Source organism: Pipistrellus hanaki (assembly GCF_964339955.1).
Source record: "Pipistrellus hanaki genome assembly, chromosome: 2".
Classification (NCBI taxonomy): Eukaryota; Metazoa; Chordata; class Mammalia; order Chiroptera; family Vespertilionidae; genus Pipistrellus; species Pipistrellus hanaki.
The window spans coordinates 166,225,990-166,247,752 of record NC_140504.1 but is presented as its reverse complement, the minus strand read 5'-3'; the positions used below and the strand labels follow the sequence as shown (position 1 = coordinate 166,247,752).

At 49.8% G+C, this 21,763-nt stretch overlaps 2 protein-coding genes across 5 annotated transcripts in view; both read left to right on the top strand.

Annotated features, from left to right (window-relative positions):
* The window catches only part of AGBL4 (AGBL carboxypeptidase 4), an 892,605-nt gene that overhangs the window by 698,284 nt on the left and 172,558 nt on the right, over positions 1–21,763 (top strand). The gene's annotated exons all lie outside the window — the stretch shown is intronic.
* The window catches only part of BEND5 (BEN domain containing 5), a 49,139-nt gene that overhangs the window by 9,800 nt on the left and 17,576 nt on the right, over positions 1–21,763 (top strand). For 2 of the 4 annotated variants that reach the window (XM_084872916.1, XM_084872917.1), the window contains 2 exons: positions 6,026–6,159; positions 7,961–8,345. In XM_084872916.1, the coding sequence (XP_084729042.1) occupies positions 6,026–6,159; positions 7,961–8,345 (519 nt within the window). Of the gene's footprint in view, positions 1–6,025; positions 6,160–7,879; positions 8,346–21,763 lie in introns of all 4 variants that reach the window. The other 2 variants (XM_084872919.1, XM_084872918.1) reach the window with 2 other exon arrangements.

Genomic DNA, 21,763 nt, shown 5'->3' with positions numbered 1-21,763 from the left:
TTCAATTTGGGAATACATCACAGCAATCCCCTAGAATATAGACAAGGTCTTAGGAGAAAGGCGGGCACTTCAGGAGTTATATTGGCACATATGCCTTTACTTCATACTATATAAAATGCCAATTTTATTTACATATGCTGAAGAAGTTACGGCAACTTGGTGATTTTTCTCTTGTTGCTATAGGATAATTAGATGATAAGGACAGGGTCTGTTGTGATGCAGATGTGATATGACATTCTGGCTCTGCTAACCAATAGCTTTGTCTTAATAAGCCATCTCACTTTTTTGTTAATCCTCACCTGAGGATATTTTTTTAGAGCGAGTGGAAGGGGAAGGGCAGAGAGAAACATTGATGTGAGAGAGACACATCAATTGATTGCTTCCTGCACGTGCCCTGACTGGGGCCAGGGATTGAGCCTGCAGCTGAGGTATGCACCCTTGACTGGAATCGAACCAACAACCCTTCTGTCCTCAGGTAAATGCTCTAACCATTGAGGAGCTAGGGTGCCACCTCACTTTTTGCACTTCAATATCTTCTTCGATAGAATTATGGGGATTCAATATAGTGATGTTAGTAAAAATTTGGCATAGAGCCTTGGCACATAGTAGGTGCATTTTCAATATTTGTTGAATGGATGAATGTAATCAGCTGATTTCCTAGTAGCTGGAAAGGAGAAGGAGATAGTTAATACATAAATCCTTGGTTGTTTTCTTCACCCTGGAAACAAAAGAATCAGAAAATCAGAACCAGTGAAGATTGTCTCTTCAGAGGCTACCCATTCATTTATGTTCACAGTGAAACATTATTTGATCTTAAGCTTGGAGCAACTGCAAAGGTTGACTAGAGAGTTTTCCTCACCCTTCTGAGTCAACTGCTAGCTTCTTGTGTGGTTCCTGGAATTCAAAGCCAGAAGCATCCTCCAAACCCACATTAAAACGCTACATGAAGTTACTTGCTGTCTTAGGTGATCCACACCATCATTCACCTTCATTAATGTGACCAGCTAAGAGTTATAGCTTCTTGTCACTCTATGTTCAGTCTCCTCCTAACAGCTCATCCATCTTGCTTGCCACTGCCACATTAATCTTCCTAAAACATCTCTTTCATCATGTCCCAGTGTGCTGGGTGCCCTCAGCACTTCCCTTTGCCGTGGGATAAAAGCCAGGCACGTAACCCACAAGGACAGCCTCACAGCTGCTATTAATTGAACACCTATGACAAGACGGGCACTCTGCGTGGTGCTTTACATGCACAATCTTCCAGAAAAACAGTTGATTATCCCCACTTTACGGCTAATGGAACAGAGACTCTGGCAGGTTAAGCAGCTTGCCCATGTTCCCACAGTCATGGGGAGCCAGAATTCCAAACCAGAACCACCTGGTTCACGAGACGACTGCTTTTCTTAGATCCTGGGCTTCTCTCTTCCAATCATTTCTTCACCTTTTATGACGATACTGAATGAGCAGTCATCTCTGTGGACTAGATGTGGATTGAGGCACCACCTTCAACCCAGGATTAGAGTGAGGAAGGCCTGCAGGCTAGCGGATTGCCCCAGGGGAGCCAGTGTCCCTCAGCAAGTCACACCTTGCACTCTGGCTGAGGTTCTTGGAACCTCCTGGTTGTGGGGGACTCAACCCAGAGCAGGGGCTCAGCAAGTGTGCACTGGCCGTGCAAAAAAGGATGGGTGAGGCCAAAACCGGTTTGGCTCAACGGATAGAGTGTCGGCCTGTGGACTGAAGGGTCCCAGGTTCGATACTTGTCAAGGGCATGTACCTTGGTTGGGGGCACATTCTCAGTCGGGAGTGTGCAGGAGGCAGCTGGTTGATGTTTCTCTCTCATCGATGTTTCTAACTTTCTATCCCTCTCCCTTCCTCTCTGTAAAAAATCAATAAAATATATTTTAAAAAAAGAAAAAAAGGATGGGTGAGGTCCCAGGTCTTCCTGAGTCCTCATCCAGTCTACACTTGTCCAGGAGGAGATGGAGGAGCATTAGGGTGGAGCCAGGAGCTAGTTAGTCTCTGAGGAGCCTCAGGATAACCTTGGCCAGGTATGAGGTAGCCATCGGGCTTGTGCTTCTGCTCCTTCCTGGAACTTCCTCCTGTCTCTTCAGACCTTCCTGCGCCGCTCAGCCTACCTTTTCAGAGAACCTAATGTCGTGCTGGGGGTGGTGACTGCTTTCTGGGGACTCCCGAGACCAGACTAGTCTTGTAAGAGAGTAGGAGAAAGGGGTCTTCTGCTTTGAACTTCAGGTTGGGGCATTTGCATGGCCTTCTCTGTAGCCTTCATTCATTCACTCTGCATTTATTCTGGCTCTACCACGTTCCAAGCATGTGTTTGGGCAGAATAGAGGTTAGGCTGGGAAGGCCTTGGGACCTGGATCAAATCCTGGCTCTGCACTTTACCATCTGGGTGGCCTAAAGGTCTTCTTTGAATCTCATTTCTTCTTTAAGGGAAACAACAACAACAACTGTGGCTCATAATACTTAATGGCAGGGTTGATGTGAGGTGTAGTAACATATGTAAAGCGTCTTATGGTGGCATCTGATGGGTAGTAGGCATTTCACCAGTGGTAGCCTGTTTTTAAATTGAAGTATAATTCATGACACATAAAATGCACCGGTTTAAACACTGTACATTTTAGTGGCTCTGAGCCTGTTCACAGTGTTCTGCGACCATCCGCACTATTTAATGCAGAACTGCCCGCTGTTCTCCACAGTGGCGCCCATTTCCAGTCCCACCGGAGCGAGCAGGAGTTCCAGTTTCTCCACTTCTCCCAGCACTTGCTATTTTTCTTTCTTTTTTTCATTATAGCCATCCTGGTGAGTGTGAAAATGGTATCTCATTTCACTTTTGATTTACATTTCCCTAAGGACTGATTATTTTGAGCATCTTTTCATATGATTATAGTTGCAGCCTCTTTTTTATTCTTCTTCCATTAAACATTTTTGTTTGATGAGTCTCTATTGTATGGCCAAGCCTAGGATATGGGCCCTGCCCTGAGGCTACTCACAATCCAGTGGAGAAGGTAGATCTTAAAGCAGATCATTGCAACATGGTAAGAAAACAGGCTACAGAGAAGATGTACATAGGAAGTCCTCACTTAGTGTCCTTGATGGGTTCTTGGAACTGCTGCAAAACAGGCTATAACGATACCGATTTTACCATAGGCCCATGGTCGGCAAACTGCAGCTCGTGAGCCAGATTCGGCTCTTTGGCCTCTTGAGTATGGCCTTCCACAAAATACCACGGCCTGGGCTAGTCAATTTTGAAGAAGTGACATTAGAAGAAGTTTAAGTTTAAAAACTTGGCTCTCAAAAGGAATTTCCATCGTTGTACTGTTGATACTTGGCTCTGTTGACCAATGAGTTTGCCGACCTCTGCCTTTGGCTACCTGGGATAAATAAGAGTTAAGTACTATGGCATCTCATCACCCTTATCTTTTTCATGGGTTTTTATCTTGTGTCTCCCAGCTGGATGCTTAGCCTCTGTGTCCCTCAGGGCCATGCTAGTTATCTGCAGTGTAAATGCTCAGCAATTGTTAAGCTCAGACACTGGAGGAGAAGCTCTGGACCTGGTTATACAGCCTTGGTTCTGACTCTGTTCAGGTGATGACACTCGCTTTTGTGACCTTGCCCAACGCTGAGCTCTTCTGAATGGGGACCCTGCCAGCCCGCTGCTGCTGGCGCCCCGGGCCTGACCTCTGCACAATGGGTTCCGGGACCTCACCCTCTCCAACCCCGGTTTCCTCATCTGCATTCTGAAAGGGTCGAACGGGATGATTTGTGCACCATTCTCAGTTTAAATGCTAGTTTGTGCTTCTGAATGATCGCTTCTTTCCCACATCAACATGATCCTGAGCTACAGAGTTTCAGCCCAGGGACAGCATGGCTTGTCATCTCCCGTGTGGTGGCTGCATCTCAGAATCTGCCCTTGAACTTGTCAGACTGAAAAGTTGCCCGGAGCTTAGCCCCCACACATTCGGAAATCCTAATGCGTCCCTCTCATCCCTTCCCTTCCCCTCCCTCTTTTCTTCTTCCTCTCTCTCTCTCTCTCTTTTTGTTGTGTTTTTCCCGCACATGTGAAAACACCATCCATCCCATTTCAGAATAACTTCACTGGGAGTACTTTCTTTAGGTTTCACATTTTAGCAGCTTCTTGGCTTAAGAGTCACGGTAACTTATTGGAAGGAGGCTGTGACTCTGAGAAAGGCCACATCTCCGGTGGGTTGTTCATGCCTAACTCACTGGGTCTATTTCGTGGGCACCAGGAGAACAGGCTTTGTTTGTGAAGGCGGAGCCCGGCTCCTCCAGGTAGGGGAAAGGTTGTTTGCATCTCTGGTCAGGAGGGAGGGGTGAAGAAAGACCACCATTTCTTTTCTTGGGCAGTTCCTTTATACTCTCTTTCTTATGTCATTCCTATATGTTTGTTTGTTTTTAAATTGTATCTTTGCTCAGAAAGCTAAAACAATTCCTAGCATGTTGACAATAGCAATTTTAACAAGCCACTCATTGAGTGCCCATTGTGTGCCAGGCCTTGTGCAATGTTATGTGAATTACTGCTGTCACCCTCTGATCCCCTCTGCCCCACCCCGGACAGAGCAGACTCCTGAGCTCACTAGACTAAAGCCTGGCCCTTCCTCCTCACCTGTCATAGAGCAGAGGTTCCCACGAGGTCTCTCTCAAACCGGAGTCCCGCCTCTGACTAGCCAGGCTTCCGTTCCTAAGATCATTTGGGAAGATTTGGCATTCGGCTATGTTCTGGAATAGTTAGAAGCTTATAAGCTTCCTTCTCAGCTTTACTAACAAGCTGTGAGGAGAGGAGCCTGGCTTGGGGGAGTGTAAGAGCGTGTTTAGCACCAGCACATATGCCCACACACTCACACTCACGCAGACCCTCGGGGGCTGGATTTAGCCAGCCGCCTTGCCATGTGCCACCTCCAGCAGCAGGCGCCGTGCCTGGCACCTCCCTGAGGACACAGCAGTGGGGACCTTGGAGGAGCGTAAGACACAGTGGTCCCCAGGGTCCCAGTCAGTCCCAGGAAACAAGACCCCAGTGTTCTTACCTCCAGGGGCCGGTTCCTAGCACGTCCAGGTTCCTGCCTCTGGGACTTCCTGTTTGAACTCTTGACATCCACTGTGAGAGACAGATTTGGGAAATAGAGTTGGAAATCCAAGCAGGAGGAAAAAAGTTCCGTTAGATTATTTGAGGTTGATATGAGGGAGTGGGGAGAACAAGATATCCTTTTGGAGTTGTGCAGCACTTTATGGTTTGTAGTGCACCTCAGTGTGTGTTGTTCCTACACCTGGGTACTGGGTGAGACGCCAGAGGCCTGACTCCCCCACGACCCCTTCCACCCTCATCTGGAAAAAGAGGGGGCTGGGCTGGGCCGGTTGGTCTCTCAGGTCCCTCAGACTCTGTCAGCTGTGATTTGATACCGATAAGACAGCGGGCAACGTCCCTTGTTGCTCTTTCTGTATCTGTCTTGCCTCAGCCTGTCTGCTGTTTGGGAGGCCCCTGTCCTTCCAGCCCAGCTTTGCCTCCATAAGAGCTGTCATCCCTTTCATGCCTCTTGGCACCCGAGCTGGCAGGACCCCACCATCTTTTTCTGGGAAGTCACTTGGCTTAGGAAGACCTCGGTTGATGAGGGATTCGTGTGCTGGTTAAGTTTAGACCAGAGAGCAATGCAAGGGCCACTCCAGTTCCCAGCATGTGTTTAGAATAGAGCCTAGACTTCCATAAAAGGCCACCCTTTACAATGTACTTAGAGAAACTCCTAGGCAAATTCATTAGATCCCATTTCAATGCTTTGTACGGTGCACTCTTAGTAACTACCCCCAACCCGGAGTTAGATGTGACTGCTACTCTCAGGGCCCCTGCATGCGGGAGGGAACAGGCCGTGAGCTTGTCTGGGTCTCCTGTTTAACTGGTCTGGCCTCCATGGTTCTCTAGCTTTTAAGGATAATGGGCATCGTTTGGACTCATTTGGACCCATAATGAATCTTGTTCTCTTGCTGTGCATTTTAGAAGACAAATCTGACCTTGAAAACAGTGTGATGCAGAAGAAAATAAAAATCCCCAAACTTTCTCTCAATCACATAGAAGAAGATGGGGAGGTTAAAGATTACGGGGAAGAAGATTTACAGCTTAGACACATCAAGGTAACAAAATCTTTCCCTTTTTTGGAAGTACGTGTGAGCATTCTCAGAGTGCTGACAGCTGAAGAGTTCTAGCCTGGCCTCCTCTCCCCATTAGATGTCCCCTGGTGTCCCAGGTTAGGGGCCGGGGAGGGGGGGTTTGCTGCCAGCCCCCCAGGGAGCCCTGACTCAGGCTGTGCCATGACCCTGGTCCCGTTTGCACCACCTACTCAGTGCCAGCGCTGCCGAGGGTTTGGAAGGGTGCGTGCCTCTGGCCCACAGCTCTGGAGCACTGGGCACACAGTTCCTTGGCAGCAGTTCCCACCTGGTCACTCTCCAATTGCCCCAAACAGCGAGGGGTGGACTCCCTCAGAACAGTGTGAGCCGGGTTCACAGAAGGGGATTCATGGGTTGAAAGAGAACTTGTGCATGAGGCTGCATGTCCTTTGGTGTGTACCCCAGTTAGTCTCCTTGAGCCTTCACTTGAAAACCTTGTTCAACAAGCCAAGTGTTTTTTCTGTGCGATGGGTACCCCAGGGGAAGGGAAGAGAAAGAGAGAAAGAGAGATGCCTTCTGCCTGGACCGTGGTCTGATTTTGGACACAAGGTCCAGGACATTCCAAAGGTATAGTCCAAAGATGCAGCTGAGTTCAGTCCATGCTTTCATGGCTCCCTGACTCTGGGCCTGGCTCTGGGGTCATGGAGATCAGCCAGATGTGGTCACTGCCCTTAGTCTCATGGTGCCATGATGCAGACAGATGACTAAAACGGTCATCACAATTTTAGCTGATAAGTTCATCTAGACCAGCAGCATCTATCCCAGCGGATATAAGGCCCCCACCCTGGGTGGAGAGTTCCTTGGTTCTGTCATTCCCACTCTCCTCTGTGGAAGCTGCATCCTCAAGCTGGAACTTCCTCCAGCAGCTGGACCCCTGCATCGTCCTGGATGATTCTCTTCTCCATGAACCGTCCCTGCTCTGTCTACTGTCTTGCGGAGCTTCAGCTTAGCCAGAGTCCAGGGCGGGGCTGGTAGACACGGGGAAGTGCCCAGGCTGGACATTGGGCTCCGAGTCCTGGTCTGGCTTCTTCTGTAGCTCACCCATGACCCTGAGTCTAACCTTCCCCTCCCGGCCTTCGTTTTCTTACCTATAAAGTGAGCGATTGAACAGAAGAACCTTTCAGTGCTAGCGTTCTTTGAACTTTTCAGTAACCATTTGTCACGCCCCTGCCAAGTCCAGTCTGGGTAGGAGTGGGGAATGGGGAAACTAAGGCACTGTTGCCCCCCTAGATGAGAGTAGATGGAAGTTTTTAGCATACTCCCCAATTAAAGCATTCTTAAGGGAAAGGTTACTTGACGGAACACCCCTTTTTCACTTTTATGTTATTGAAGAGATTTGAATGGTGATTGCCCTGAGGTGACGTGGCTTACCCTAATTTCTCCCTGGTTCCCCATAAATACACATTGAAACCTCTTGTGAGCTGCCTAGGTCCAATGGTTGGGACAGGGGTTGGGAGTTGGGGAGGGTGGTCATGGTATAATATGCGTCCCAGAGGCAGAGTGATGAAAGAGAAAAGTGCTGGCCTGGGATACCGAGTTCTGATTCTGCCCCCACCTGACCTTGAGACTTTGGGCAAGACCCTCCCACTCTGTGCCTCTGTTTCCCCATCTGTAAAAGGAAGGGCTTTGACTGCATGTCTGCATGGGTTTCTCCAAGCACTGATGTTCTGTGGTTCTGTGATTCTAGGATTGTCTGGGGAAATATTGAGCTGCAGTCCAAGAAAAGTCCCAGCTGCCCTTGCCTGAACTGATTCTCGTTGTCCTACAGAGACCCGAGGGGCGGAAGCCAAGCGACGTGGCACACAAGAGCATTGAGGCCGTGGTGGCCCGGCTGGAGAAGCAGAACGGCCTGAGCCTGGGCCACAGCACGTGCCCAGAGGAGGTCTTCGTGGAGGCCTCCCCGGGCACGGAGGACATGGACAGCCTGGAGGATGCCGCCGTGCCCCGGGCTCTGTATGAGGAGCTGCTGCGCAACTACCAGCAGCAGCAGGAGGAGATGCGCCACGTGCAGCAGGAGCTGGAGCGGACTCGCAGGCAGCTGGTGCAGCAGGCCAAGAAGCTCAAGGAGTACGGGGCGCTCGTGTCCGAAATGAAGGAGCTCCGCGACCTCAACCGCAGGCTCCAGGACGTGCTGCTCCTGAGGCTCGGCAGCGGTGAGTGCCCGCCCGTCCTGCACGCAGGCGTGTGCTTGGTGCAGCTCCACGCTGCGGAGGAGGGTGCAGGGGAGGTGGGCCAAGTGCCCCGAGGCCAGGGAAGGGCAGAGACAGCTCAGCAGGAAGAGCTGCCCCCTCCTGCAGTGAAGCTGATGGGGGAGCTTATAAATGCAGCAGCCAAGCACCCAGAGCACCCTAGTGGGGACATGAGAGGTGCGGCTCAGAGAATGAGTGGACAGAGCGTTTGCCACCCGCCAGTCATGGCATGCGTTCCCTCAGCCAGAGGCAGTGCCAGGGCTCATAGGAACCTCCGAGGAGGCTTTGGATAGTGAAGAGAGCCAGAGGCGATCCTAAAAACGCCATTCCTGTACGTGAGAAAGTGGTACATGCCAGGGCAGCCATGTAGATGAAGCGGTAGGAGAGTTGAAAGGATGGAGAGGGGTGATCTGTATCTGAGGGAGCCAGCAGGGAGGAGGCAGGCCTTGAGCGGGGCCTTGACGGTGGGGGGTGTTTAAGGCACAAGAGGAGGCCAAGCAGCAGCCCTGAGTCTGGGGAAACACCTGAGCATGCAAGAAGTTCTACTGCAGATGGGGTCTGAGGGCCAGTAACTGCGGGTGTTGGAAGCAGCACCAGCCTGGGGTGTCTGGACTTGTCTTAGTAGGAATGAGAGGCATTGAAGAGCTTTGTGCTGAGTGTGTGGCCTTAGGAAGATTAGCTCACAGATGTGTGGCACTCCTCTGCTTCACTCGCAGGACTCAGGCTCATACTGCATTGATTTTTAACAAACCGAGGTTTTAGGTTTTCTCATCTAACATGTTTTCAAAGCAGGAATAAGGGGAATGAAAGATGTCAGGCTTGATAGCAGGGAGAGATGACTGCTAACCGTGGTGGAGAGACAGAAACACTCAGAACACAAGAGTCCAGAGTTATAAAGGACAGAAGCCAGTCGGCATTGAGGAAGTCAGTGGAACGCAAGCCCGTGGCCCCCACGGCCCTGAAGGCAGCCACGAGTAGCCCTGTGTCAGTGTGCCTCACTCAGGAAGGGAGCAGCCAGTGTTGAGACACCGGCCTGTCCCAGAATTTAAAGTCAAGGGCAATCTGGTGTTCAAGAGGAGGTTCCCATGGTCCAGATCACAGATTCCTGTGTGGAGCCTCATTCCTCTGACGTTAGATACATGTGCCCTCACTGCTTTACTGGTGTTGATAAATGCCTCTCTTTTTATACTATGTCTGTGAGGCAGTAATTCCTCAGTGGATCTTCATGATGGCCCAGGGAGTCAGCGAGAGGCCTTCATGCCCTGTCACAGAGAAGAGACCAGAGTTTGGGACTCGCCCAGAGTTGCATAAGGAGGCAGGGGCAGGGGGTGAGCTTGTCTCAAACCTCATCTCTCGATTCCTAGGCTGGAAACCTCCTCACTCACAACTCTGCCTTGGTCGTGGCCATCCTTCCAGACCATAGCCCTTACAGGTACACGGTGACGCTAAGTTACAATTCATAGGTAGCTTAGAAGTTATTAACAATTTTTATCAAAATAAAATCTCAGAGAGAAACCCTAACTAAACATTTGTGAAAGCTGTGTTGGCTTGGGGTGGGGGATGAGAACCAACTGTAATTTTCAGAGAGAAAAAAGTGTCAGGTCTACAGATGAAAAACTTCATTTTCAACGCACGGTATACTGTGCTTGTTATAAACATCTTGGGGAAAAGGCACAGTCACACAAACTCCCACCATGTTTTTCTGACTCCCATGGAAACTGCTGTTTTACAGGAGTGTGAACTGAGTTTAAACCCCAGAACCCATTTGTAAGCCTCCGGGGGCAATCGATGCTCTGCATTTTCATCAGCGTGTGCCTCTCTCATCTGAAAACACGTAGACAAACTTGACCCCCAAGCGTAGTTTTCTACTGAATCTTCCAGGCTCACCCACCCCACAGGCCTCCAATGCCATGGTGAGAGCCAGCAGCTGGCTCTTCCCTGATCCTAGTCACTGTCCTCATGACAGTGGGACAGACTGAATAGAAATCAGCTCAAACCACAAGTATGTGAAGTACCCACCATTGGCAGTATCCCTGTGGTGAGCTCCACGGGCACCTCAGAAAATCACTCCCACTATCCTGACCTCTGAAAGTGCAGAGCCATTTACTAGCTCTTGTAAATGGGAAGTGGGGACCGTGCCAAGTTCTAAGATAGATCCACAAGACAGAATTGAAGGTCTCTATCCTAGGGGAAGGTAGAGGTTTTCATGTGTCTATTCTAGTCTCTGGAACCGGGCTTGATTCAGCCGCCAGCATCCTCACTTCCCAATTTTATGGCTTTGGGGACCTTCTTTTCTTCTTCCTTTTCTTCTTTGCTTCCTTCCCTGCTTTTCTCTTTTCCCCCCACAGATATTTACTGGCCTCCTGCCGTGTGCCAGGCTTTTTGCCCGGTGTTAATATTTTGATTTATTGAAGCTACAGCCTTTGCCCAGCTGGAAAAACTCAAAGTGTCACTGACACAATCAGCAGCAGCAGCACAGGGCGTGTATGCCACCACAAGGACAGAAGGACACAGAGCTGTGGGGAACCAGGGAGGGCACCCACTGAATTTGGGGAGTGGGGAGAAAATGCTTCCTGAAGAAAGAATGTTTGTTATCCAGGCAGGAATGAATAGGTGGGAAGAATGAGGAGCAGTCTTGGCAGAGAACACCTCTCTGAGCCTTGACGTTCTCATCTGTAAAATGGGAATAATATCTTTCTCACAAACTTGTGCCCCACTGCATAGTGCCTGGCATTGTGTCGATGCTCAATTACTGTTCACTCCTTTTCCACACTGTTTAGTGGAGAGGCTGAGAGAGAGCTTAGCTTGGTTTTTAACTCTGGGTTCCCCAACCAGTAATTGGCTGTATAACCTTAGATGGTTTAACCAACTTCTCTGCCTCCCTGGGTCTTCTATAATAGAAGACAAAAGGGGTTGTATATATGCATGTTCATTTGTTTATTCAATGACTCGGTTCATTCGTTCTGAGCCTAGGAACTTGGGGATATAAAAAGAAGGCTAAGACATTGGAAGTTGGGTAGGGGGTGGTGATGTAAGCATATAATTAAAATTCTGGGAGAGGAACTAGCATTTGAAGTAGATCTATTTTTTGGTGAGTCTGGGAGGAAACACCCCAGTATAATAGCTCATGATTCACACATAACAGCAAGAAACCAAAATAAGGCAAAGAATAACCAGAAAGTGCCCAGAGACCCTCTCTGATTCTCAACTTGACTTGCCCTCTAAGGAGCATGTCCTGGCCTGGGGTTGATGTGTGATCTGGGCTGTACTATCCTCAGTCCCCCTGGCCTTTGTGAGCATTGTTCTTGAAGGCCTGTGCTTGTGTGTATTTTACACGTCCACCTTGCCCATGGGCCCGGCCCGAGGGCCTTTATCTACCTTGAGGGCTGAATCACTCACACCATAACAGGCAGATTCCGAGATGAGGGAGGCCAGCAGGTTAGGAGATGCTCAGAGTTTTAAACAGAAGGCTTCCTGCTGGGAAGAATCACTGCTCACTCTCCTAGGATTTGGGGCCTTCAGGCGGTGGGTGGGATGCGCATTGAGCAGGAGCCTGGTCTCCTGAGCCTAATGGGGACTTCCAAAAGGGAGCAGGTTCCCTAGAAGCCAGGAGTTCCTGGTTGGTTTACCTGGTGGAGGTTGGGGAAAGAAGGGTTGGAACAGCAGCAAGAAGGTATAAGATGTTTTAGAGATGTCACTGGATGGCTCACCTCTTCTTTTATGCACTTATTCTTTCCTTCATCTCACAAATAAACACACAACAGATCTCACAGGAAAAGATTCTCCAGAACAGGGAGGCATGGAGTGTGAGAGACCTTGGAGAGCCTATAGGCTGACGCCCTCATGTTGCTGATAAGGAAATAGGCCAGAAAGTGTCATTGGCCTATTTTTAGGGGCCTCTTGACACTTGGTCCTAAGTCCTCTCTCTCAGGGCCCTCACCCCACATGGCCTTCTTTAGTTCATGGCACCTCACTGTCACTGACATGGGCACTGCTCCCCCCCCTCCAAAGGGTGTCTCTCTCCTTCTCTGTGATCTTAGCATGGAAAGCAGCGTCTCTGATGGGAGGAACCTCGTTGCCTGCCCTGCTCTCAGGACCTCCGTGACTGTAAAAATTAAGTGAGGAAGCAACTGTAAAGAAGACAGCAGTCCCCCACTTACTCACAGTTTTGCTTTCTTACCCATGGCCAACTGAGGTTCAAAAATGTTAAATGGAAAATTCCAGAAAGAAACAATTCATAACTTTAAATTGTGCGCCATTCTAAGTAGCCTGATGAAATCTCACTCCATCCTGTTCTGTCCCACCCAGGACATGAATCACCCCTTTGTCCAGGCTATGCACGCTGTGCGCTCTGCCAGCCCGTTAGTACTTAGTAGCCATCTCAGTTATCAGATGACTGAGGTGTTCAGGTGCCGTGTTAGTGACCCTCATTTTACTTAATAACAGCCCCGAAGTGTACGAGCAGTGATGCTGGCAATTCCGATACGCCAAGGAAAAGCCATAAAGCGCTTCCTCTGAGAGAAAAGGATTGTATGTATAGGGGAAAACATAGGACACATAGGGTTTGGTTCTATCTGCAGGTTCTTGGAACATGTCCCTGTGGATAGGGGAGACTGCTATAGAGCCCGGGGACCAGGATATGCTGTGTCAGTCCCTTCTCCCTTTTCTTTCCTTCCTGTTCACTCTCTCCCGACGAAGTAAATGCTGGGGATGCAAGAAGCATGAGATACTCTAATTATAAATTACAGCTTTATTTGTGTGTAGACTGGTTCTTCATTCATTCAGTCAGTCATTCAGCAGGCATTTATTGAGGGCATGCTTTGTGCCAGGACTGTGTTAGTTGCAGGAATATGGACGTGAGTAAGACAATCCTTTTTTAAACATTCCCCAGCTCAGGGTTAGGTTGTGTTTATTAAACTGGGGCTTGGCAGGCTCCCCGGATTCTAAGGGAGTGAGGGGAAGCAGAACAGTGGAGAGCCTGTGGCAAGGGTGACTCCGGTGCATGCGCTGGAGTGAAGTCCCGGGCCTCTCGGTTTCTTCTCGGCTGGATTCCTTGTCCTTCGAGGTCAAAGACAAGCCTTAACTGTCCTCCTCAGTGTTTAGGACTGTGAGCGCCTCCTAGTTAAATTCAGTTTTGTGTGATTCAGGTAGCAATTCAACTGAGGCTCAGAAGGGCCGTGTGGGGAACATGGGGAAGAGGAGATGGGACCCCTGCCTTCAGGATGCACATAGCCCATGGGAGGAAGGCATGTGCCCAACGGGACACCCCACACAATAGGACATTGTGATTGAGGAGGGCGCACGATGGCCTTACGTTTTGTGTGCGCTTTGTCAGGGAATGTAGGTGGAAATGATGGATTCTGACCGGAAGAGGATAGATAAGAATAATAATAGTAATTCACATCTGCACAGCACTTTCCAGGTTTCAAGGCACCTTGACATTTTTACCTCATTGGACTTTTCCTATAACCGTATTGTGAGGCCCGGTGTAAATTATTATCGCCCTTTGAGAGAGGATAATGCAAACAGAAGAGACAGCGTTCCCGTTGGCCAGATCACAGGCTGTTGGCCTGCAAATCCATCCTGGCTCTGGAGGGCTGGATTTCCATCATTCCTGTTCCCTCATGCCTTGCGTTCTGCCCAAGGTCCACAAAAATTCCGGCTTTGATCTTTAAAATCCTTTGCGGTCTAAGCTGGGTTCTTTAAGCACGGGTCTCTGACGGTGTCTTTGAAAAGCCAGCTAATATCAGCCAAATGCCTCCCGCTGGCTTTCCCTGTCCTTGCGGCAACCGGTGCTTTGGCAACAGATATTACTCTGGTTTGAATCTCAGCTCTTTCATTCATTACCTGTGCAGCTTCAAGCAAATGTTTAACCCTCCCCAGCCTCCGCTGTCTCCTGTGTAAAATGAATGAATTCATGCCTACCCAGTGCAGGCAGGAGAGCCAGCACAGTGACCAAATGCCTGCTGGGTCCTGAGCTCAGAAATACTGGGGTTCTGAACCCTGGTTTTTCCACAAGCCAATTGTTTTACTTTTGGGCAAGTTACTTAACTTCCTGGGCCTTTGTTTCCTCACCCATAAAACAGAGTAAATGATTGTACCAACCGTTAGGGTTCATGGGAGGGTTAAATGAGCAAATGTGTGTCAAGACCTCTGCCTGGGGGCTGGCACGTAGTGCTCAGTGGGTCCAGCATGAGTGATGTGGAGTCACTTGCGGATGCACATGAGATAATGTGTGGGCAACACTTGGTGCGTCAGGAGCACTCGTTGTCCTACAGAAGAGCACAGATGTGGTTGTCTGGCATATCCTGATCTTCGGTCCAGCCCTGTGTCTCCTGGAGATTGCTACTTTCCCTTCTCAGAAATCGTATTTTACAGCTCTGCCTGGTCTTGATTTCAAGCTCACTGGTCTGTAGTTTATAGATTTCTCCCCCACTCACGTTTCCATCTTTCCACTCAACTCCTGGACCCTCCTTCTGAGCCCTTCCATTGTTCGGGCATCACGAGTTCTGCCTCTGTCTCCTCTTTGCCAGGGCTCTGCTTCCCGGGCTGTGATCTCAGCACCCTCTTCCACCTCCAGCCTTCAGTCCATTCCCACCAGTCAGCAGGGCACTCACAGAGGCTGGGCTCTGAGAGAGCCGAGAGGATGGGCGAGGCATCCGGACAGGCTAGGTTTTCATATCCCCACTGTGGAGGGGCGGCCCAGGAGGCCTGCAGCCTGCCAGCCGCTGCAGCAAGTGTGGAGCATGGCCAGAAACCACAGTGCCCTGTACCTCCTGCATCTGGACCCGAGGCAGGAAAAGACCGAGTACTGAGAACTGGGATCGTTCCTCTTAAACATGTGGGTCATCTTCCCCTTTGAAGCACATATTGCCCTGTTGACTGAATTGGAACTAGCTACAGTTCATTCTACATTTTTTGAGGAGCTGATTTCAGAGTAATCAGTCCAGGACCTCCTTCCTCTTTCTCCCCAGAGGTCACTGTTCTGGGGCAAAGGGGCTGAGGGACAACTTCAGGCTGTCCCTTTGCCACCTGCTCTGGCAGCCAGAACCTGCGGAGTTGCTGTGCATTTTCCCTGTGGTGCCCGCTGGTTTGCTGCTGGATTTGCCAGCCAGAGAATGGAAGTAGGAGAGGTGGGCAACTGCTCCTCAGGGCAAGGCTGCAGGGCTGGCCTCTGAACGCCCGCCTAGGGCCTGAGGGGAGGTGCTTTTCAGACGTGAAACAACCAACCCAGTAAATAGATAATGAGATAAAGCTCAGGGATTCCTTGCCTGAGGCCACACAACAAGGAAATAGTAGAACCTGGTTTTGGTGGAGGTCTGTCGCACTTTCCTTCCACAGGGCCCACTGCTCACCAGCACTCCACCCAGTGCTTCTGCAGTGCTGTCTCCTGCCTGCCCTCATGGTTAGACCTCCTTCACATGCTGCACTGGGCTCTGGAACTGCCGGCCTCTTGAGCTACTGGGTGGGATGCTTCCTGCTTAATTAAGAGTCTACCATTCCTTCCTAGAGTTAACTTTGCCAAGTTATATGGCCTCACAATGCCAACCAGAAAATTCCTAGAGTTTTTTTTTAAATTGAAATTGTCTCTTTAAAGAGAACCTAAGCCCACCTCTCATCCCCATCTTATAGATGGGGACACTGAGGACCACAGAGGAAACAGGACATGCCTATGCCATGTGGAATCTAAACAGTCCCATCCATCATCATGAAGCAGCAATAATGTTAAGCCAAGCTCAATGGCTGGAATCCATCCACCAGGGTACAGCAAGACCTAGAGGCTGGCCACACCCTCTCTTGCTGTTCCAGGCGGTTCTCTGAGTTTGGTTGGAGGTAATTCTTAGAGCTCTGGCACCTTCGTCCTGTAAGGAGTCCCAAAGTCCATGTAGCACAGCCTCCTGCACAGCCATGATCGCACAGCCTCCGGTAACATTCTCCTAGACACAGGGAGCTCACTCGCTGCCTTCTAGGGCAGCCCATTCCATTTTCGGATGTCTCTGATTGTGGGGAAGTATTTTGTACAGGAACATTCATCGGACTCTCCAGTGTTCCAGGCCCTGTGGAAATCAAATAGCTAAGGCCTTGTTCCTGCCTCCAGCGGTCCCAGTGTCATCAGCAGCCAGTGGGATGCAGGGAGCCTCGCTGTTCTGGGCTGTCTTGTTGGGAAAGGGTCTAAGGAAGGCTCCTTACGTGACTGGAGCAGACTGCTGAAGGTGGCTGGAGAAAGCCTCCAAATAAGGAACTAGTCAGATTTACCCAAATAATGAGGAAGTAAATGGTATCCCAGACAACAGGAGAATCAGAACAGAGATTTGGGATTGTGAGGCAGGCTGATTTATTCAGGAACTGCCATGATTTCTAGATGGACCACACAGTGAAGAGAAGGTAGGAGGGAGAGATGAGGCTGCAGCCCCTCCTGCAGGTGGTACACGGGGGTTTCTCCCCACTGGAGTGACCTGGTATAGGGTCGCTCAACCTCCAAGTTAATGTTGCCTCTGAACCAGGCAACTCAATCAACAACCATTGAGCAAAGATGAATCCCAGATGGTCCCACTTTGGAAGAGTTCAGGACCTGAAGGATAGGTTAAGCAAGGCCAAGGTCACGGACTGATTTGGTTGGGAGCCATCAGCCATATAGTGGAACTCTGCCTCTCCGTGCTCCTGCCCTCAGGTGCCCACTGTGCCTCACAGTCACTCCTCAGGAGTCAATCTTATTCCCACTTATTCCCACCACAGCACCTCTGCCACCTATCCATGCCACCCAGTTCTGTTCCGTACATTCAGGGCAGGTGCAGGGCCTTCAGGGCTGCCTGCATGTCCCTGCTGGTGTATGCTTTCGCGGCACGGATCATTGGGTGGGGAGGGAGGTAGAAGAACCACAGTTGAAAAACCAGCCCAGTTTTCTCTGGCCACCAGCTGTCAGAGGACAGGCTCGGAGCCTCCTAGAAGTTCAATGAATCCTAGCAATGCCCCCTCCTCCTCACCACTCCCCTGCACAATTGAGGAGTTCTTCAGGGAAGGTCTGGGAAGATCAGAGATGAGCTGAAGTCCCACAGAGCGGCCTGATGTGGGAAGCTGGTGAGATATGAAAGCTGCATTTAGCCCAGGTGTAGGGTAGTGGGAAGAGCAAGGATTTGGAATGGAACCTACAGCCCTCAATTAGAGCATGTGCCTCCTGTGACTTTAGACAAGTTACTTTACCTCACTGAGCCTCTACAGAGACAGTAAGATCTGGTTTGCCGACAGCCTTGAGCATCAACTTCCTTCATTGAACATGTATTTAATGAGAGTTGATGTTTGCCCAGGACACTGTGCTGGGTGCTGGGGATAGAATAAACAAGACTGGCTGTCCTCGGAGTTTCAGTTCTAGCCAAATAATCACTGGACAGTGCAGTGAAAAGTCCTACAAAGGTAAAAGGTACTTTGATACAAAGTGCTGAAGACATTCAGTAAGTGTCGGTCACCTGTCCCTCCCAGGGGAAAGCATATATGTCATATGAAACGGACATCTGTAATTCCTGAAAGTGGGAAAATACCTTGATCTCCATGACTGGAAACCTGGCCTGCTCTATCACCCCTTTCCCCTGCTCTGAGGGTCTGGCCTCCTGTGAGGGCCTCTACATGAGCTGCAGGGACCCCACCCAGCCCAGGACCTCTGGCTAGAACTGCTTCTCTGGCCTCCTCTCGCCTCCCTCCCAGAGGGCACTCAGAAAACAGAGAGGGGAGGAGAGGGTCCTGAGGAGCTGCTGCTTACTGTGACCCCACCCCCTGCCTCTCAGCCCCTCCACCATCTGCAGACCTTACTCACCCATCAAAGCTCCAGTAAGAGCTCGCCTCTTCCCTAAAGCCTTCCTGGATCACTGATCTAGCAGCGATCTCTCCCTCCCCATATCTGTGCAGATCATCACACTGCTCACTTACTAGTTGGTCAGTGAGCCTTGATCCTGTGCCACCTACCACCTGCTTAACCATTTGGAGATAACTACCCCATTCCAGCCCTTCTTCCCAACAAGCTCCTGCCCATCCATCCTCTGAGACCCCACATAAACCTTGTGGCCGTCCTCCTAAAGACTCCTTCCGATGCAGTACCTCCTTCTTTGCTTCTGTTCCCAAGTCTGCGTCCTGACCCTTATTAGTGACACAGGGTGGCGATGATCTTTTTCCATGTCTTTTTCCACTGCTGGACTGTCATTCAAGGCCTAGCCCAGGACTGGCACTTAGAAGGTTCTCACTGAAGGAATGAGACCCTCCCTGGAAGGATAGGGGACTAAGAAGCCCATCTGTGGCTACAGCAGCAGGTGAGAGTGGCAGGTGAGGGATGATGAGGCTGACAGAGGAGCCTGGGCAGCTCCCTGTCTCTGTCCAAGATCCCCTGTACCTATTGTTGCATAGCTGTCCTATGCTCGGCTCCTTTTCCTTTTCCGCAAAGTGGAATCCTTTTTCCACCCCATCCACTGTTCCTCTGCTGCACAGCAGAGGTTCTGTGTACATTTAAGAGTTCTGACTTAGTTCACTTTGCATTTATGAAGAAGCTAGACTTACATTGAGAGCAGAGAAACTTCCTATTCGCACCCAAAAGTATAAATAACAGGACTTAGTACTTTTTTTTTTTTAATCTAGTATTATTAGCTTTATTTCAGCAGAAATCAGAAATGGTATCCAGTGTATATATTTTGAAGAAACAGGTGCTTTCTGAATCTTTTGGAAGTAACAGGAGCATTAGCTTTTAGGAGAAGTTTTCAGAAAGAATAGCATTCATCCAATTTAAGGTAAACAAGGACAAAGAAAGGTAAATTTCATTTTTTGTTGTTGTGCCAACAAGCATTACCAAGCCCCTCCCCTATGTGCCATGGAAAAAGCCTCTGGGGCTTAAAGAGGGGGAAGAAGTAACAGAACTGGGATTTGCACTGTGTTTCCTAACACCCGTCCAGTGCTTGCCCACTGACCCCCCCACCCCTGCTGTCTGTGTGGATGTACAGTGCTTCGCATGTTCAGTTCTCATCTTCTCCTGCACTGGGCCCTGCCTCACCTGCCTCTGGTCCCCAGTGCCTCTGGCAGGCCTAGAGCTTGGTGTGCAGTGAGGGACTGTGCGATCACTGGGCTCAGGAATGACTGAATGAAAGGACAAGTACTACCTTTTATATGTTTTTAAAAGCTTCCTTCACCCCGCTGAGAGGTTTCATTCCATGGAAGCTGTATTTCCCCCAAAATAAACCTGAAGTGGATCAAAAGGATTAAAAAAAAAAAATCTACTCTTCCCACAAGTGAAAAAGTTCCTTTGTTGCTTAAAATATCTGCACCAGATCTTACGATGCTGTCTCTAGCGCGAGTGCCTGTTATTGTGGCTAATTTGGTCACATGTGTTTGAAGGAGAACAATGCCTCTGAAATTTTTAAAAGCAAAATAGCAATCTGCAGCGTTTGTTGTAATGAGATGCAAATTGCCAACATTTGGGAGGAGAGCAGACTAAAATTTGCAACGAAGTGTTCCCCTCCCTTAAATGAAAAGCACTGAGGCCCTCCCCTCTCTCTTCAAAGAAATCCCATTTTTTGTTCCTTTTCTTTCTGATTCTGTAACACTAAACACTCGCTTGCCCTACTGAATCATTCCTTCATTTATCTCCCCCTCCTGAGTCTCCGTTTCATGGCTCCCAGAGGCATAGTCAGTCTGCAGGGTGGCTAACGGTGAGCCCCACATTGCAGGTAGGAAAGTGAGGCGCAAGAAGTTGAGGTGACTTGTCTAAGGTCATGTGGCTGGGATTCACACCCAAGTCTCCTGACATAACCCTTCCAAGATGTGCCTTTGCTGGTCTGGCCTCCTTGCTGGGCTGAGGCACCAGGTACCTTCAATGCACGACACCAGAGAAAGGCAGGTGCGGGGAACAGGGCTAACAACTAGCAGCCCCTGGTGTTACGCATTGCTGACCATGAACATTAGGAATTAGTTTTCCTTAAGAGCCAGAAGATCCGAATACATCCTGGGAGGCCAGGGTGAGTCGGGGAATAAGAGTGTGCTGGAGAGGGGAAGGGCCTGCTCTGAGCCGGGCCTGTGCAGGGCACTTGGGGCTAAAGAAGGCCGCCTCTGGCTCAGAGCAGCTGTGGTCTAGCACTGGATCAATTGAGCCCCGAGTGTAACGAGTGTGTGTGGGAGGGTGGAGGGTGAGTCACTAGTCCTTTCTTATTTTGGTTAACTCATTTAACCTGCCATCTGGCCAAGTTGCTGTCATTCCTCCTGTCGGGTGAGGCAGCAGGTTAGGTGATTATCAATGTGCAAGTACCTGCGGAGGATAGAATTTGAATCAGGTGCTGTGCTGACCCTGAACTCTGATAGTGTTTCCCAAACTTTTGACATATGTGTACCCCTTCTATAATTTTTGTAACGCTAAGTACCCCTCATACTCATGAGAATGGAGAATTAGGCGCAGCTAAGCACGGTGCAATGCATATCCCCACCAAACTCTTCCTGTACCCCTGGGGGTACGCATACCACACTTTGGGAAACACTGAATAGATGATCCTTGCCCGCCCTCAGGCCTCACGTCTAGTGCAGGAGGCAGGAACAGAAACGGTAATTACCATAGGGAGCCTGAGGAAGCTCATGGCTCACCTAAACAGAAGTGGCAACTCCAGATCTTATGCTGCAGTTTCTTCGACCCCAAATTCCAAGCCTAGGGGAGGAGAGACTGACTCAGCTCTCTCTTAAGGGCAGCTCTCTCTTAAGGTAGGGCGGCCTCATGGGAGAGGTGGCATTGCAGTCCAGCCTTCAGTCCCTGGAGGAGCTTGGAGAGGTGGACTTTACTGGGGGTAGAATGGCCCAGGCAGAGGGATGGGTGCACAAGCAGAGACTGGGAGCAGGAAGGAAGGTGCATGTGTGGGAGGGTGGGCCAGCCCACTGGGAGTGGAGCCTGACTGTGCACCTCTGACGTCCCTTACCTGTCCCTCCATCGCCATCTGACTGGTCCTTTCTCCTGACCAGATGGTTCCAATTTCTGTTGGACAACCCTGGTTTCTACTTCCTGAAAATGCCTATGGATGTTTCAAACACAGAAAAGATTTCAGACGTTTGAGGACAGCTTCCCATCCGCCCCTGCCTCCACCCCCAAGCGCCTCACCTCAGCTACAGGCTTCATTTCAGAATCTTTTCTCCAGCCCATTTAATTAAGTTTCTTCCTCCCCAATTCCTCGTTCCCCTGTCTCGTGTCATGAATTTACTGAAAGCCTGTAATGTTCCACGATTGTAGACAAATATTTGGTGTTGAAGAGCTTCACGGCTGATGTGGACAGCGGTTGGCTGCAGACATAACTTGCTGGAAGTATTTGTAATGTAGAAACCGCCTACCTGGAAGTGATCCTAGCAAGGCCTCACAAAGGAGACACCTACGC